The sequence below is a fragment of the Triturus cristatus genome, chromosome 10 (assembly GCF_964204655.1).
Source record: "Triturus cristatus chromosome 10, aTriCri1.1, whole genome shotgun sequence".
NCBI lineage: Eukaryota > Metazoa > Chordata > Amphibia > Caudata > Salamandridae > Triturus > Triturus cristatus.
In genome coordinates this window covers 875,176,020-875,194,542 of record NC_140593.1, presented here as the reverse complement: position 1 = coordinate 875,194,542, position 18,523 = coordinate 875,176,020, and the positions used below count along the sequence as shown (strand labels likewise).

Genomic DNA, 18,523 nt, shown 5'->3' with positions numbered 1-18,523 from the left:
ATGTTTTTTGCGCCTGATATCGCAGGTAAACTGGTGATATGGGCTGTTGGCACCAGCTTGTGAATGCAGCGATAAATTTATCACGACTTTGGCTGTGATAAAGTGCCAATAACTCGGCGATAAGTCCTTGAGAATATGCCCTTCAGTCTTCTATTGGCTCTCTATTGTGTGTCTCACTCTGTTTTCTCCAGCCCCTTCTCCTTCCCCTGTGGAAATATGGATTTTTCTGATCAGTTATGTCCCCTATCTTGGACCCCAACGGTTTCATGTATGAACCACAAATACATGTATGTTCCCTCCAGTTCCAGTTATGAAGACGCAAACACATGTGCGTCCACCATCAACATGTCCTCTGTCAGATCCGCCATGAATAGGCCGGATATTCCATTCCTAAGTATGAAAGGCCACCGGCTTTATATGGTTCACTTATGCCATTTTACAGTCCAGGCAAGTAGGCCCTGATTCTGTCATCAAACTCTTCTTGCCTTCTGCCTCTGAAAGCTCCAGTCTGAGCCTGCATCTGTGACCATGAACTTTGTCTCATTCTCTGCGCGGCTCACGAAGCCTGACATCAGCCTGCTGCTTGCCAAAAACTGTATTTCACCTTCGAAATTATCTGCTCCGTTCCCTCCCCGATGCATTCCTGTCTAGTAGTTTAAGTAAACATTCTTCCAGCTACCGAGCAAAGGCCCGGCTTCTCTGTCTTTATGCAAGTAATTCATAGCCCTATTACTATGGAAGATTTCCGCCCTCGCATCCAGTGTAGACACTTAGACGCTTGTACACGCACTAACAGTCAGTATAGTCAGTATAGAATAAGATTCTACTCGAAGAGACCTCTCTTTTGGATAACATAGTTCTTTAAACATAGGATGTTAGATATGATTTGGGATTAGGTTGACTTGACCCTCCAGACTTCTGTCGCCACATGTAGAGCTAAATGTCAAGTCCCCTTCACCCCCTAGTTGCACGTCAATCACACGTCATGCTGCTGCGCGCGCATTTCTGCCAAGTATTTCTGCTGACATTGCGAAATTCTTTCATAGAACCACCCTCTTATGACATCACATCTGATGACGTTCTTTAAATCACTCCCAGTTACGCCCATTTTTGCTACGCACGAATATATTATCCATACTATCAATTGTTACGCCTCTTGTATTTGCTTCACTGTAATGCATATTGTATAAAAGTAATTGATTGTCAATAATGTATGTACTTCACTTCCTGAACCTTCGTGGTGATGGAACTTGGAGCAACCGATTATAATCGACCATTGGAATAAAGCCCATTCCGAACCTCTAATACCACGGATTCTGCCTCTTATTTACTGAGCTATTTTATTATGTTTCCGTATCAAATTAAGTCCCGGTAATTAAATTATTTACCACATGAATGGCGCCCGAATAGGGACACTTTCTCATCTCACGCGCCGGCGGTGAGTTGCAGGCCCGGTCTCCTGCCACAGCTGGACGGACAATAACGCGTACCAGCAGGATTTCCTGTATCTCCCTCCGGTCAAGCGGGGGCGACTGAGGCTGCGATCAACACCCAGACGAGGCGGTGAGAAGTGCGAAGTATCCCGACCAGAGCCTAGCTGAGAGAGCAAGATCCGAGGTATACAGAGGCCCACCAGTTTCCGAAGTCCGGAGTCGAGTCCAGTCTCCGCAGTGTTCGAGTCGAGTCCAGTCCGGTTCAAGTTCAGTTCAGTTTCCGAGGCCTTCCGTTTCCGAGCTACCCGGTGAGTACCATTACTGGGGAGGCATTCTGACGTGCACATAGGTTGTGCCGGTCAAGACGGGTTTGGGTACACAAATCCGGTCTGCACTGTTTCAGCAGTGTATCTGTACTGTTTAGCAGTATATCTAGTATATCAAGTGTATAAATTCAGAATAATTCAGTTAATGTCGAGTATTATGTTTAGTGATTAAGTTCTCCTTAGACCGTCATCTTTATTGTTGTTCAGGTAAATGTTAAATGTTAAATGTTTTAAGTACGTTCTGCATATTGTGGTATGAATGACTGTTCATTATCGTGTTTACTGTATTAAGTTTGTTCAAAATCAAGTATCAGATCAGTTTTCAATATGCCGCTCTTTTCGAAATTAAGACAGATCACAACAAGAAAAGGGGTACTCGAAGAAGCCGTTCCTATTCCTCCTAGGGACACTCCAGGGTACTTCATGTATCATAAACATGGCTTAGACGCTATATTATTTCTTGATTTATGGGTAGACTACACCAAGGAATTACCAGAAAGTCAGAGGTGGCCCACAGCGGGAACCTGGGATGCAGAGTGCATCATGAAAGTAGAGGAAGAGTTATGGAAAAGGAAAGTCAGACAGTCACAGAAAGACGCCGTTGAGTTATGGCGTAAAGAATCTCATAGACGTACAGAAAAAGCACTCCGACAGGAAGAGAAGAATAAAGAGAGTTCAAATAAAGTTCGAGAAAACCTATTAATTGAAGAAGGTACAAGAGTGAAATCAGAACAAATAGACAGACAAAGAAATGCCCTTATGAATGGTATGTATCCCCTTCTGGCCGAAGGATTACCTAAGGCTACTCCAGAGATACCAAAAGACTTGCCACCCCCATTATTTCCAATAAAGGTACATCCTAAGGGGCATCCTAGAACCGCAGAAGATGTTTTTCTTTCCTCATATTTAGATGACGCAGCTCCCGAGTATGCTAATTCCGCCCCACATAGACCGCCTGCCAGGGAGGTTCAACGCCAAGATCCAGTATCTGTACCTCTACAGCAACAAATCCTGTCACAAGTTCCGGCAAGCACATCTGTTTCTACATCTGTTCCTGCAGATACTTCTATAGCTGTGTCCACACCTATAGTTGCTGTATCACGTTCAACGAATCCTTTCACGCCCGATACCCCAGATGGGGCTACGGGAGGTGCTAGCAACATTTTTTCTACGCCACCCAGAATAAATAAACTTACCTTTCAAGAGTCAGCACATTCACGTACCCCCAAACTCATAAATGCCCGTACGCTTAAGGAACTTCTTGTAGATTGTAGATATGACCCTGTGCCCGGCAAAGAGGACGAAATGATCATGGCATCATTACGTATCAGACGAGCCGCGGTGTATTTAGGGAAATTACCAGGAATGACTGCGCATCTAGATAATATATACCATTTTGTCCAGACAGGGCGAGATTCTGAATGTATTAACAGAGCTATGGAATACCAGAAAGTGGAGATACAGGGGGAACTGTTACGTTTCCTCATAAATTGTGTGATCAGAAATCAAGACCGACCGGGGGTAGACCCGGAAGCAATGCAAATTCTTACCAGATGGAGCCAGAATATATCAGAAGGGAGACATGATAAGCAAAATTGTATAATAGCCATGTGCCGAAAGATCCGTAAAGAAATAGAACGCCTACACGAAGAAAGATTAGCGGTAGACCAGTTCGAACAAGGCGAGGAGGAAGGATCAGGACTGCCCACAGGACAGTCAGACACCATAGCCTATGTAGGTAGAGGAAGATCTTGTAATAATAATAGATGTCTTATTGACCCGATACGTCCGATATGTCCAGATAATAACAGGAATTTCCAAACACCTATAATTAATATAAGGTCTAACGAGCATTCGTTCCAAGCCGCTGACAAATTACTCCGAGAACGAAGGGGTTATCATTTTCTCGATTCTATGGATGAACAAGATTTAGCCAGGTCAGCTGTCCATTGGGTTGACAGTCCCGGAAAGTATAGTGATGATACAGTAGCACGCACATTTTTGAATCTCACCCCAGATGAACAGCGTTTAGCTGGGATTTATATGATTCAACAACTCCTTATACTATATCAGAGTCAGCATTCGGATCCTGGTCCCTTGCCTGATATATTGACTGAATTACTCATGAATAGATGGAGAGGTTCAGGTACTAAATTAATTAAAGAAATACTAGAATCAAGAAAACAGTACATTCTTTCTGTATGCTCAGAACATGTCTCATTGCCCATCAAGGAAAGAACCACGTATTACATGGACAGACAGAATCCCTTACGAGAAGTACACCCAATAAAGGGCGAGGACAATGAGTTTAAACGCGTATTTGTATATACGCCCATATCGAAAATAGAATTGTTAGAAATGAAGAAAGTGGTACCCAGTCATGACAAAGACCCAGCGGGTTTTCACCGAGAAATTAAAGACATGTTACTCATGGGAGAGTATACCTATCCCGACATTATGACAATATTAAAGGTATTGATGCCTGCTGGCATTTATGAAAAACTCAGGGAAAAAGAGTGGGAGGTAGGAGACCAAAAGATAGAATGGTCAGCATTAGAAGCAGAAGAAAAGGCCCGAACTGCAGGAGCAGGACTTGGGGATAAAACTAAAGCACTACCAGGTTTATTAGTACAGGTATTGCCACGTTTATTAACTACGAAAAAGGAAGATTGGGGTACAATTTCAGCCTGTAAACAGAAGCAAGATGAAGACACTAGTGATTTCTATGCCAGATTTGAAAAATGTTTTGGTATAAATAGTGGCATAAAAGCAAGTAGCGAATCATACCCACATCTGTTTGTGACAAAATTAGTAGAAAATGCCTTGCCTCAAGTGAAGAACAGAGTATTAAAATTCGAGAGTACCTGGCAAGGTAACACCCCATCACAAATGTTACAAATGTTACAGTACCATCACAATAGAATTAGAGAGGAACAAGAACATGAACAAAGACGCATGAAAGACACGAAAATGAAAATGCTAGTCTCCCAGACAGTTCCAGCTGAAGGACATAAAAAGGGTACGACACATTCCAGTGATTCAACAGGACCTGTAAAAGGGACATGCAATTATTGTAAAAAGCCAGGTCATTACGTACACGATTGTCCAGTTTTGAAACATAATATTGCCATAGGTAATACAAAAGAAAGACCACGGCCACCTAGACAGGATCAGAATGAACAAGGAGCCCCGCAGCATGCACAGTCCATGCCAGCTCCACCACAGTCTATACAGTTTGTGCCGGCTGCACCAGCGCTGCCTGTTGCTGCCACCCAAACCACGACACGACAACTGTACCAGACCGCACAGTACGACTATCCTGATTATCAACGATACGCATGAACCAGCCTAGAGAGGGAAGTTGACTTACCCCTTATCGAGATCCCTGTAGATCAAGAAGGACCTTATATACATAGTGAATTATTAGGCCAAGACAGAAAATTTTTACTCGATACAGGGGCAAGTCGAACAACCATAAAACGTAGTGAAGTTCCAGGGGCACCCCTCTCAGGCTCACAGAATATTTCCCTTGGTTTTTCAGGAAAACCTATTGTTAATGAAGTGTCACAACCTCTTCCACTTACGATAGGACCTTTGACCCGAACTACAGATTTATTGCTTACTAAGTCATGCCCAGAAAACTTGTTAGGAATAAAAACACTGAAAGCTCTAGGAGCTATAATATGTTGTTCTCCGGAAGGAGTAAGACTGTTTTTACGTGATTTTAAAGGTCACTATGTGTCTAGAGACATGGATCCCCGACTGCAGACTTTACCTGCACATCTATGGGCACAAGGCCCTACTGATGTTGGTTGCATGAATATTACACCATATCGAGTAACACTAAAGGCAGGAGTGGTACTACCACGAATGCGACAATACAAGCTACCACCAGATGCTGTAGTGGCTTTACTGCAAATCATTGACGAGCTCATTGCCCAAGGAGTGGTTGTGGAAACAGACTCCAATGTATGTAATTCACCGATAATTCCGATTCTTAAACGAACAGATCCGAAGGCCCCGCCAGTATATCGATTGGTTATTGATCTGCGCGAATTAAACAAGTGCATTGTGCCACAATTCCCTGTGGTCCCAGATATCTCGTCATTACTGACAGCTATTGATTCCGAAGCAACGTTCTTTACTGTAATTGATCTCAAGAATGCCTTTTTCAGCGTCCCAATAGATCCGGAAAGCCAATATTTGTTTGGATTTAGTTTAAATGGACGTAGCTTTAAATTCTCCCGCGCACCTCAAGGATTTACAGAAAGCCCCAGCATCTATAGTCAAGCACTGAAAAGAGAACTCGACAGTATCCATATGCCAGTTAACACTGCCCTGCTTCAATATGTCGATGATCTGCTGATCACCGCGAGAAGCGAACCCGAATGTGAGAAAGCATCACTGACAGTTTTACAATTTCTAGCCGAAAAGGGGCACAAGGTGTCCCCTTCTAAGCTGCAATTCTGTGTCCAGCGAGTTGTTTATCTTGGACACTCGCTGTCCAAGGAGGGAAGGCAGCTTACACCCGACCGCATTCAGTTAATAGCTAACATGCCAATACCCAAGACACAAAAGGAGGTGCGGGCTTTCATAGGCCTCACTTCATATTGTAGGCAGTGGATCCCTCAGTATGCATTTCTAGCAAAACCACTCATTCAGTTGACAACGCAGGAGGCAGCCACATCGACTGTTCTCCCTTGGACTCAGGAACATACACAAGCTTTTGAAAGCCTAAAGAAAGCGTTATGTCAAGCACCTGTCTTAGCAACGCCATGTTACAGTAAACAGTTTACACTCTTTGTTACAGAACGCGAAGGTACTGCCTTGTCAGTACTCACACAGGAACAAGCAGGAGCACACAAACCATGTGCTTATTTTTCTAGTACATTAGATCCCGTAGCTCAGGCTTTGCCTGCATGTCTGAAATCAGTGGCAGCAACAGCTTTGGCAATCAGACAAAGCGATGCCATAGTGTTAGGACATCCATTGACAGTTCGAGTACCACATGCAGTAGAGGTTCTTGTGAATAGAACGCAAACACAACACTTGACTATAGCGCGACTTACAGGGTACGAGTTAACATTGTTTCAACCACATATAGAAATCAGACGTTGTAACACATTGAATCCTGCCACACTTTTACCTGTGATCGGAACAGACCCACTAGCCCATGACTGTATTGAAGTTATCACTATCACGACGAAACCCAGACAAGACTTAACCGATGTCCCATTGTCAGACCCAGACCTGACATTGTATGTAGATGGTTCATGTATGAGAACAAGTACAGGAGAGTTAGTGGCTGCTTACGCAGTCACAACAGATACTGAAGTCATTGAAACAAATCGCATAAATACCTTGTCAGCTCAAGCCGCAGAGCTCATCGCTCTGACACAAGCCTGTATTCAAGCCACAAATAAAAAAGTCAACATATACACTGATTCACGTTATGCATTCGGAGTTGTACATGACTTCGGCGTGCTGTGGCGAGAGAGAGGTTATTTAACTTCTCACGGCACCCACATTCAGCACGGACCCCTCATTCATGCCTTATTAGATGCAATACATCTACCCACTGCAATATCAATTATGAAATGCAAAGCTCATACGAAAGTTACTGATATCATTTCTCAAGGCAATGATCTAGCTGACAGAACAGCTAAACAGACTGCTCAAACTCAAACATCCGACATGACAAAGACAATAGTCCCGACGCCAACACATTGTATGACGGTTAAAGATCCTACTCTTGACGTAATTGACATACAGACACATGCTACACCAGACGAAATAAAGAAATGGACTGAATTAGGAGGGATCCAAACGGATCAAGGATGGATGATGAAGGAAAAGTCTGTGTGGTTCCTTCCTGATTCAATGGTCCAGGTTATAATTAACACTATACATAGTCCCGCACATCTAGGAGAAAAAGCTATGCTAGATAGCATTCAACACATTTGGTTCAATAAACATTTACGAGCAGCAGCCAAACAAAAAGTTCGTACCTGTATGATCTGTTGCCAGTTCAACCCAGGAAAAAGCGTTCCCGTAGAACAGGGTGGATTTCATCCTCCTGATCACCCTTTTGAAGTCCTCCAGATGGATTATATCCAGATGGAACGATGTCGAGGATTCAAATATGTTCTCGTAGTTGTTTGTGCTCTTTCCCGTTGGACGGAGGCATACCCGGTTTCAGATTACACTGCCCCGACTACTGCCAAACAGTTGGTTCGAGAATTCTTCCCACGGTACGGTTTACCACGTGTTGTTCATTCAGATAACGGCCAGCCGTTCTCATCCGAATTAATGAAACACGTTTCACTTTTGTTAGGCTATCAGTGGAAGTTCCACTGTGTCCGACACCCCGAGGCAGCAGGTCTCGTAGAAAGACATAATCAGATACTGAAAATCAGATTGTCCAAAATATGCAGAGAGAAAGGTGTCGACTGGGTAGTAGCATTACCAGTTGCACTCTTTTACATGAGAATGGTAGCACACTCTCGAACAGGGCTATCCCCGTATGAAGTGATCTTCGGCAGACCACCAAATATGTGGGGGACGCCTATACCACGCAAAATAACTGATATTGACTGTAATATGCTGACAGATTACTTGGCTTCCTTGATGTCTGCACTACAATCTTGTCGTTCACAGGTAGCTGCAGCTTTTCCTGACAACACTGAGGTGAAACCCCATGACGTAGTTCCGGGAGACTTGGTCCTCGTGAGGAACTTTGATCGAAAGACTCAGCTGGAACCTAGGTGGAAGTCGCCTCAGCTGGTGTTGCTCACCACAAGGACAGCCGTGAAGATCGAGGGCAGAAAAGGCTGGATTCATTCAAGTCATATCAAGAAATTTCATGGACTACAATCAGATGTGAATACCACACCTTGTGTGTCTTCACCCATTGACTCAAAACTTCCTTTTGTTGAAAAGAGTAATTCCGAACTGTATAAACTGAAACTTAGGTCCAATCAGTCAAGCAATTTGATTGTTTAAGTCCTCTCCAAGGTGAAGCGGTTGAATTGTCTCTGACATGTATCCCTTGGACCTGAATAGAAACCACACCCGAAAAATGTTGAAACGACAGGCGTACTGTAAATCACTGCGTAGTCATTGCATAGTGACGTTATTAATTTTGTTTTTCTTAAGTCTTTTAATAATTACTGCAAGTATATTGTTGCACATATATTATCCTATTTCTAGACATGTTTATAATATTACTGCTGAACATTCTTTTAGTGAATTGCCTCCGCTTGAGTTGTCTTATAGATTTGCGCTGCGCAATAACACGTTTATCAGTATGTTACATCATTCCCATCAGGTTAGCAATGCTACAAATTGTTGGATATGTGGCCGACTCCCTCCCTATCAGAATTATAAAGGAATTCTACCTCTCTTTCCATACCCGTTCACACACAACGGCTCCTGTGGAGCATGGTTTAGTTTAATTAATTCTCTAGATTCGAATTCTGCAGTTTATCAAGATAATTGGGTATGGGGAAATTTGAACTTAGTTTTGCTTAAGGTCTGCCACCCTAACAAGGAGGGACTTCCCCAGAGAACAGGAACTGATCTAGAAAACGAAGTGTATGGATTAGGTAATTTTACGCTTAATCTTATGATCCTAAATGTCGAATCCGAAGCTACTCCAATTTTGCCCGCTATGTCAATATTTCCAGTAAAAGGTGAATTATGTGTAAGAAAGAATGGTTCCATACATATGGGCCATAGTAGATGCACCACTGTAGTAGAATTTAGTGATCAAGGCAAGTCTACATTTAGAGCTTCCCGCCATTCTTATTTCATATGTGGTCAGACGGCATATGTACGTTTGCCTCTAGATTGGGATGGTACTTGCTACATTGGATTCCTTTTGCCACCTGTTTTTCTAGCTCCTCCTGATTATCACAGAAACACTCATCTAGTAAATAATAGAGTAAGGAGAGATCTCCCAATAGTCGATTACACTGAAACAGCATGGGAAAAATACACAGATTTCAATAAAGGTCTCTTTCCCTATATAGGTACCGTTACTAATAGTAAGCTGATACGTAGATTAACTAGAACCCTTGAAGCAGTAGTGAACGAAACTATTTCCGCCTTAGGCAATTTAACAGAAGAGCAGTCTGCTATGCGGATTGTTGTGCTTCAAAATCGTCTTGTCCTTGACGTCATCCTGGCCGATAGGGGCGGAGCTTGTAGGGTCATCGGATCAAGCTGTTGCATTTTCATACCAGAAAATTCGCCATCTGTATATAAAGCCATAACTCGCCTTCATAAGATTGTAAGCCAGATACACCAGAACCCAGGCACCTGGACTTGGTCCGGTTGGTTTTGGAGTGTATTGTCTACCTTTGGATGGAAGGTCCTATCTTTCCTAGGTATTAGCCTTCTCATACTATTCAGTTGCTGTCTATGTCTACAATGTGGACCAGCGATCTGTGGTCTGTGTGCCACATCGTGTATTCCACCACCAGGATTTCATTCATCACGGAAGAAGAAAGAAGAACAAATGATGCTATATGAACAGATCAATGGATTGATGAAGATTGATATCTCTTAACGGGCAAGTAGGGGACAAGGAGGGAATGTGGAAATATGGATTTTTCTGATCAGTTATGTCCCCTATCTTGGACCCCAACGGTTTCATGTATGAACCACAAATACATGTATGTTCCCTCCAGTTCCAGTTATGAAGACGCAAACACATGTGCGTCCACCGTCAACATGTCCTCTGTCAGATCCGCCATGAATAGGCCGGATATTCCATTCCTAAGTATGAAAGGCCACCGGCTTTATATGGTTCACTTATGCCATTTTACAGTCCAGGCAAGTAGGCCCTGATTCTGTCATCAAACTCTTCTTGCCTTCTGCCTCTGAAAGCTCCAGTCTGAGCCTGCATCTGTGACCATGAACTTTGTCTCATTCTCTGCGCGGCTCACGAAGCCTGACATCAGCCTGCTGCTTGCCAAAAACTGTATTTCACCTTCGAAATTATCTGCTCCGTTCCCTCCCCGATGCATTCCTGTCTAGTAGTTTAAGTAAACATTCTTCCAGCTACCGAGCAAAGGCCCGGCTTCTCTGTCTTTATGCAAGTAATTCATAGCCCTATTACTATGGAAGATTTCCGCCCTCGCATCCAGTGTAGACACTTAGACGCTTGTACACGCACTAACAGTCAGTATAGTCAGTATAGAATAAGATTCTACTCGAAGAGACCTCTCTTTTGGATAACATAGTTCTTTAAACATAGGATGTTAGATATGATTTGGGATTAGGTTGACTTGACCCTCCAGACTTCTGTCGCCACATGTAGAGCTAAATGTCAAGTCCCCTTCACCCCCTAGTTGCACGTCAATCACACGTCATGCTGCTGCGCGCGCATTTCTGCCAAGTATTTCTGCTGACATTGCGAAATTCTTTCATAGAACCACCCTCTTATGACATCACATCTGATGACGTTCTTTAAATCACTCCCAGTTACGCCCATTTTTGCTACGCACGAATATATTATCCATACTATCAATTGTTACGCCTCTTGTATTTGCTTCACTGTAATGCATATTGTATAAAAGTAATTGATTGTCAATAATGTATGTACTTCACTTCCTGAACCTTCGTGGTGATGGAACTTGGAGCAACCGATTATAATCGACCATTGGAATAAAGCCCATTCCGAACCTCTAATACCACGGATTCTGCCTCTTATTTACTGAGCTATTTTATTATGTTTCCGTATCAAATTAAGTCCCGGTAATTAAATTATTTACCACACCCCAGTGCGATTCTGGTAATTTAATTCCAACCTGCTACTCTCTTTCGTCCTAACCTCCAACCCTGCCTCTCTTTTTCCATGTATTACTCCTCACTCAGCCCTCTCTACCTCTTATTCATCCCTCTTTCCCTCTGTCCTTCTTCTTGCCCATCATCAGACTCTCGCACCCCTCCTTTCCCTTCCTCTTTCCCTGTGTGCTTCCTGTCAACTACCGCAAAACCATCAGCCAGCCACCCTCTTACCTTTCTTTGACCCATTCCCTCTTATTTTTGGGCATTTAGCCTGTTTGTGGTTTAAAGCTGCTAGTCCATAATTCTTAATTCCTGCTTCATAGAAACTAAAAACCGTCTCTACTGAAGTTTACCTTTCCCTCAAGACAGTCCTATTTTTGCTTCTTTGGTAAAAGAAGGTTGGGTGAGAAGAAACTTTGATTATAGTCCTTCGGTAATTTGCATATTACAGAAACTCATCATGAAAAACGATGATGAAGGCTTCCTTTGAATCAGCCTTTATTTTAAATAGAAACCAAACTGGACTGTTTTTAAAGACAAGGGAGCATTCAATATAGTTTTGCCTTTTCGCGTTTTTGCTTTGTTTTCAAGGCCAGTTTTTTGTGCTTTTAGTAGGTGGTAATCTTTTGTTAATAAAACTCGTGAAAGTGGTTGGAATACCGGCAAAGCCAAACCATCAGAAAACATGTCAATCACAAAATACAATACTAAAAATGGATGCATTAATTAGAGAAATTACCTGACTTTCATCCTTCTTTGCAATGCAAGTCATTTTTTGCCTTTTTGGGATATCTTCCAGATTTTCAGAAGAAAAACAGGCTTGGCAGCGGTACATTTTCTGAGGCAGGGAGAAAAACAAAAAGGAAACATTGGCTAACATTGTGAGACAACATTTCAGCGTACAACAGCCTCTTCCTGTAGATAGGGTTGGCATCTTTCTCAGAAAGAAATACGGCCATTGTTCATGTTTTGAGTCTCTGCAAAGGCCTAGACATGATTCTTACATTGAACTGTATATGAAATCGTTTGCATTAAGTTTTTTAAAAGTGTATTCTTCTAACCTTTACTCTTTACAGTATGTACTGATAAGCTGAAGAATCCCATCAAATCAGTAAGGTATCTCACATTCACAGACAAACATATAATGCTTACAAACTACTATTTAACAGTTATTTTCAAAATGTATGTACATTAGTAATACCTCTAGATTAAATTGATTAGAATAAATAACAACTGTTATGAGGCTACTCTTGATCTCAATTAACTCATATACCTCACAATCATATTATTCAACCATGTACTCAAAGTAAATATAACCACAACGCCCTCAATGCAATGACACGTCTTAAAAACCTACACACCATTTAAAAAAAATAAAAAAATATTGTAATTTTTCACAAATAATTGCCACAGTATCCATAGTGCGTAACATGTAGAGTAGGTATTCAGCATATGGTACAGCAGTGGCAGGTAAGGCAACAACAACCAAATAACAATGCAGGTATATGCAAGAAAGAATAAAGGCAAAAGAAGAGGATACCTTTGTCATAGTATGCTAGCGAGCAGAGCATCCATCTCAACTATAAGGGCGCTTCAGTTCCTGGTGGAGTAGCAAATAGGCGCGGAGTGGCTGCCAAATATTCTTGGGCCTGGATGCAATAGGCAAAAGCGTGGCATACACGTCGTGTCGCAGAACAGTAAATGTCTCATCCAGGCTTTCACTGTCGGCGATGTGGAGCCACCCCAATGTAGGGAAATCTGTCTCTTGGACAGCAGTAGGGCAATAGCAGTAGAGTGTCAGATCCCAGCCCCTAAAGGGGGGGGACATACCCCAGCACAGCAAGTAATGGAGAGGGAGGGGGTTAATTCAGTCTCTCCATTAATGCTAAATGCCTGAAAATTGTCTCCCAGTACGTCAGAACGGGGGGCCAGTTGATATCTGACAACAATTGGGCCTGTGCGGGTCCATCCTAGCAAGGAGCATGGGGGGTAACATAGGCTCTATATAAGTATTTGAAATGAAGAAGTTTGTGTTCGTAATTGCTAGATATATAGCGGGTCTGTTCACAGCAATATGCCCACGTCTTGTCCCCGTCAAGGGGTGACCCAGATCTCGTTCCCACGCCGGCCGCACCCCTCCCCCCACTTCAGGATGGAGTGTCTGAGCAAGGCGAGAGACCAGATGTGTGCTGTCAGGTGATGTGATCATTGTGGATAAGGGAGAACATTACGGCTGTTCCACAGTTGAGGCATTGCGGTGACCATTGAGGTCCGCGTCCTGAGCAAAAGAAATTTGTCTAGTGTGGATACGTAGTATACTTCTACCGTATCTGAAACTGAGCATATTTGGCCATCGCCGTAGATAGCACTTGGGAGGCATTTACTTTTATATAGCGTCAGTATCTCCTTAATATGTTTTTGGCCTATTTTGCTCGTAAATCAAAAGATTGATTTTATGGCTCTCAAAAATTTATTTTGGAGATATTGATTTGTATTTTCCAGCACCCTGATGCAGTAATTTGTACTCCTAGGTATAAAAACATTTGGATGTCAGCTAGTGTCTCTCCCCTTATATGGTTTGTCATCTTCCTAGCTCTTTCTTTTCCACTCACCATGATGACTGTTTTCTCTATGTTGACTTTCATATATTTGTTTTCAATAAAGGTTACTAAGTTATCAATCAGGAGCTGGAGCCCATTTGCTGGTCTAGATAAAATAACAGCATCGTCTGCATATATTAAAGTTGGAACAAGGCGAGATCTAACCATGGGGGCACCAGCCTTCACTTTTTGTAAACACTCATTCACCCCATTTATATAGAGTGAAAAAAGCAGAGGAACAAGGACACACCCTGTCCGATTCCCAGAGCAACCTTAAATCTTTTGGTACATTCCCCCTTCGGTCCATAGCATAACCGTGCAGTGAGGTAAGGGTACCATTGGGACAGATAAATAGTAATACCCATCGAGGCACCCATATCCGAGAGAGTTTTCCATCATTTATTATGATTTACCAAATCGAATGCACTTCTTAAGTCTGAGAAGCATAAGTAAACATGTCTCTCTTTTACAACTGTGTATTTGTTAATAAGCTGATGTAAGTTAACACATTGTTCTATTGTACCAATGTCTCTCCTGAACCTGTACTGTATGTTAGTGATAATATGTTTCTCCTCCACCCATTGTTCCAACCTGTCCAAAAGGATTCTACCCATTAATTTGGCACTGGAGTCCAGGAGGAATATTGGGCGATAGCATCTCGGGTCCCCTCTGTGTTCTTTTTCTAAATATTGGGATAATTGTACTTTCCGTCCAGGAATCAGGAAGAAAACCCTTACCTGTTGTGTTACATGCTTGTATTAACAGAGTGGCCCATAGAGTCGCATGTGCCTTAAAGGTATCTTTTGGGACCCCGTTGGGGCCCGAGGCCTTTCCGCTAGCAGCTTTATATAGGGCATTAATGACCTCATCTAAACTTATAGCTGGGATATCTACAGCATCAGTAGAATATACGGTTGAGGTAGGCAGCTCTATAGGGCAGTTGTTGGGATGTAAAATTGTGTAAAAATGTTCTATCCAGTCCCCTTGATGTACAAATACCTCTACCCATGGATCCTCTCTATCTTTCAGGAATGGCTGGTTTATTATTTTCCTTTAATTCTGTGGAGTGTACTAAATCGTCCCAGATCTTATCTTTCGTCTCCCTTTTCCTTTTATCTAGGGCGATTTTGTACATAACTCTCAATCTACCTCTTTTCTCCCTGTCTCCTGGTGCATCCAGTAAGGCTTTCCTCAGTTTTCTATTGGCCTCGGAACAGTCCTTGTCGAACCATCACCGCCTTTTATTTCCTTTGCTTCTAGTGGGGTATCTTAATTTCTCCAAGATTTCTGCCATTATTTTACAAAATGCTACCATAATACACAGTGGTAAGGACTTCAGATCCATTCATATATTAAGGTCTCTAACATTTTCTGCCATAATTTCCCCTGTAATGGCAATACCATCTATATTCACAAATGTTAAACTGATGTCATTTCTTCCCAGTACATGTTCCTATACAGCCCTGGTTCTCCTCCCTCCACACAACATCTTTTGTTGAACATTAGCGGGTCGGGTAAGACATGGATGGTAATTTTACTTTTCTGGGATAGCAATAGAGGGGTGGGTGCAGGCTTTGGTGTGCAGCACGCACAACCAGTATCCGTTCTACTGCTCCCGGTAATTTGTGGGTGCAGTAAAACTTCTGGCCAGTGGGGGGTAGCAACATGCTTGGCCCATATATTCTACAGGAGCGGCTTGCCGAGGCTCACTTGTCCATCTGGCAGTCCTGTGAGAGCTGAGGCAAATGCTTTGGGGGAATGGGGAGGGATGCAAGGAACACCCTTGGAGGCTGCAAACAAGGGAGTAGCCAGAAAAATAAGATGCACCCCACTTTGAACCAAAGATCTAATGGCACAAAGAAAGCATAGCAAGTTAGCCCGACCCTCCCTGGAAGAGTTCCATTGTCTCTTCAAGCCAAATATCAATCCATGCATCCTCTCAACCTTCCATCTACCCGCTGATATCCACCATTTCACCTTTATAGTCTGTCGTCCATTCAGTCTTTCTTCCATCATTCAGTCTTTCATCATTCCATCCATCCTTCCATCCATTCGTCCATCCATCCATCATTTCACCCATCCCTTCACCTGTCTGCCATATCACCCATCATTTCACCCATACACCCATTGTCTCACCCATTCACCCTTTCACCCACCCTTTCACTTATCCATGCACTTTTTTACCCATCCTTTCATTCACACATGCATCCTTCCAACCATCCACCCTTTCACCCATGCTTTCACTCACACATGCATCAATTCACTCAACCTTCATTTTAACCTTCCATTCTTCTTTCCCTTTTCCTATCAACCCATATTTCTTTGGTTAATTATGAGCTTTTGTCTGCCGAGTTGTAGACAGGAGAGACCCATAAAAAACCATGCCTGCTGTACCTGCTAAAGCAGGGGAGGTGCACAATGCCCTGGCTGGAAATCTCTATCCAGGAAGGGCTGAGTACCTCAGTCTCACTGATCTGGCGCAGAAAAGCAGGGACAGAGCCTAGCCAGTGAGATTTGGGGTGTGTGAATCCCAAATGTCTCAACTAAAACATCAGTGGGCTGCAGGGTGGAGTGATGAGATGACCAAGGTTCAGGATGGATGATTTCCATGTAGATCAAGGTCAGTACTGATTTACATTAGGTAAGCCTCTGTCTACAGTGACACGTGGGTGAAAAATGATGGGTTAGAATGCTAAACAGAGCGATTGTCACTGGTTAGGCTATTTGCAAGAATTCATCCCATCACCTTTTGGGTGTTTGATTGGCAGTAATGATGCCTGTAAAGTTGAAACTGGGGTAGCTTTCCAAGCCTACTATTGCCACTCTTTGTGAATTCCAAATAGTAGCAAATTTTGCACCCATCCAAAGAGTACTTTTATAGGAGCAGATTTACTATTTTTATGAAACCGGTCACTATATATACATATATAAATTTAAGATCCCAATCCAAAAAGTTAAAACCTCTTGGTGAAACGAGAATGACGAGAAAAACTGACAGACATTGCAGATCCAACTCACAGGCCAGGGAATCAACTACCAAACCAAGAATGCATTTGAGGGATATAACACCCCGAGCATCCCTGATAAAGATACATCTCTGCCTGTCCCACCTGGGCCTGGTTGTTCTTCCAGGGAACTCATGACTACGGTCATGTACAACAGAATATATTGGAGGCACTGCCATGGGATCACTTATTGTAAATGTATTTTCACTGCACACACTTTTATTAATCTCTGCTACAACAAGCCTTGTTGGTGGAGTTGTCAATTTGAGCCATGTGGGAAGGCCAATATTCAAGTGTGCTGAGTGAGATGAGTCATGGATCTAGCTTGGCTCCATGAGTCTGTGCACAAGCCGAGCAAAGAAAACATTTTGAATGTATATCACCAAACATAATGGAATAATATGATACAATCTCTTCAAACTTAAAAAAAATAGTGTATTTCTTTAACATGCTGAAGTATTTCACCGTAGTACATCAGTTTATATCACTGCAGAGACAGACATTTGTTAGAAATCATCAATTTTAGAAACATTCTTAAACTCACCACCCCAACAACAATGCCATTAGTGACCTAAAAAGTAAGTCAGTAGTCATGTAAACCCCTAAAGTGTCCTGGATTCTTGTTATACTTATAGAAACATTACAGTCCATTAAATAAATATAAGAGGTGCTTGTACAGAGCACATCCTGAACTCAAATATTTAAAAATGAGCTCATATGTGATAATAAAGAAAGGAAAAATACGATGCAGAGAAAGATAACCCAACTCAGGGCCTCCAGACCTAAGTACCAAGCCAAGAATGCTTTTATTTTGGGTGGTGTCATCACAAACGCCACCCCTGAAGCTACACCTTTGCAGAGAAGCTTAAGCCATGCTTCCTCTCTTTCTTCATAGCTCTGGTCTGACAATGGACTCAGATCAGTTCATTCCCTTGGGGTAGAGGCAGAGTTGGAGAGCTCTTCTCTCTTGTGTGATTAGACTCTCTCCCCTCACTTCTCCTTTCACCTCGCTGGGGGCAGGTAGCATCTGCAGTGAAGCCCGTGAGTGAGTTTGGGCTGGTGTGTGCCGGGGTGCTGGGATAAGCATCAATGGCTCATCAGCTGAGTAAAGTAGCCCAACAGCCTTGCTTACAACCTCCAGGGCTGACCCGTTGTGAGCCTGCTGCAAAGCAGAGACCCTTGCTTTCACCGGGCAGCATGAAGGGAGTGTTCCAATGCTTTGGTCACCTCCTAGGGCAGGCTTTGCCATGTCACACCTTCTGCTTCCAATTCGCAATCGCCTGGCTGCCACAGCTTTAGGCAGGGGCGTAGCTTCAGGTAGGGGGGGGGGTTGGGATGTTACACCCTTCTAAAAAATATTCTCTAGT

The 18,523-nt window shown here is 42.9% G+C and overlaps 1 protein-coding gene across 1 annotated transcript in view; it reads right to left on the bottom strand.

Moving 5' to 3' along the window:
* LOC146796151 (uncharacterized) overlaps positions 1 to 18,523 on the bottom strand; it is a 289,332-nt gene that overhangs the window by 112,277 nt on the left and 158,532 nt on the right. The window contains exon 3 of the mRNA XM_085628551.1: positions 12,291 to 12,389. Within this exon, the coding sequence (XP_085484677.1) occupies positions 12,291 to 12,389 (99 nt within the window). The remainder of the gene's footprint in view (positions 1 to 12,290; positions 12,390 to 18,523) is intronic.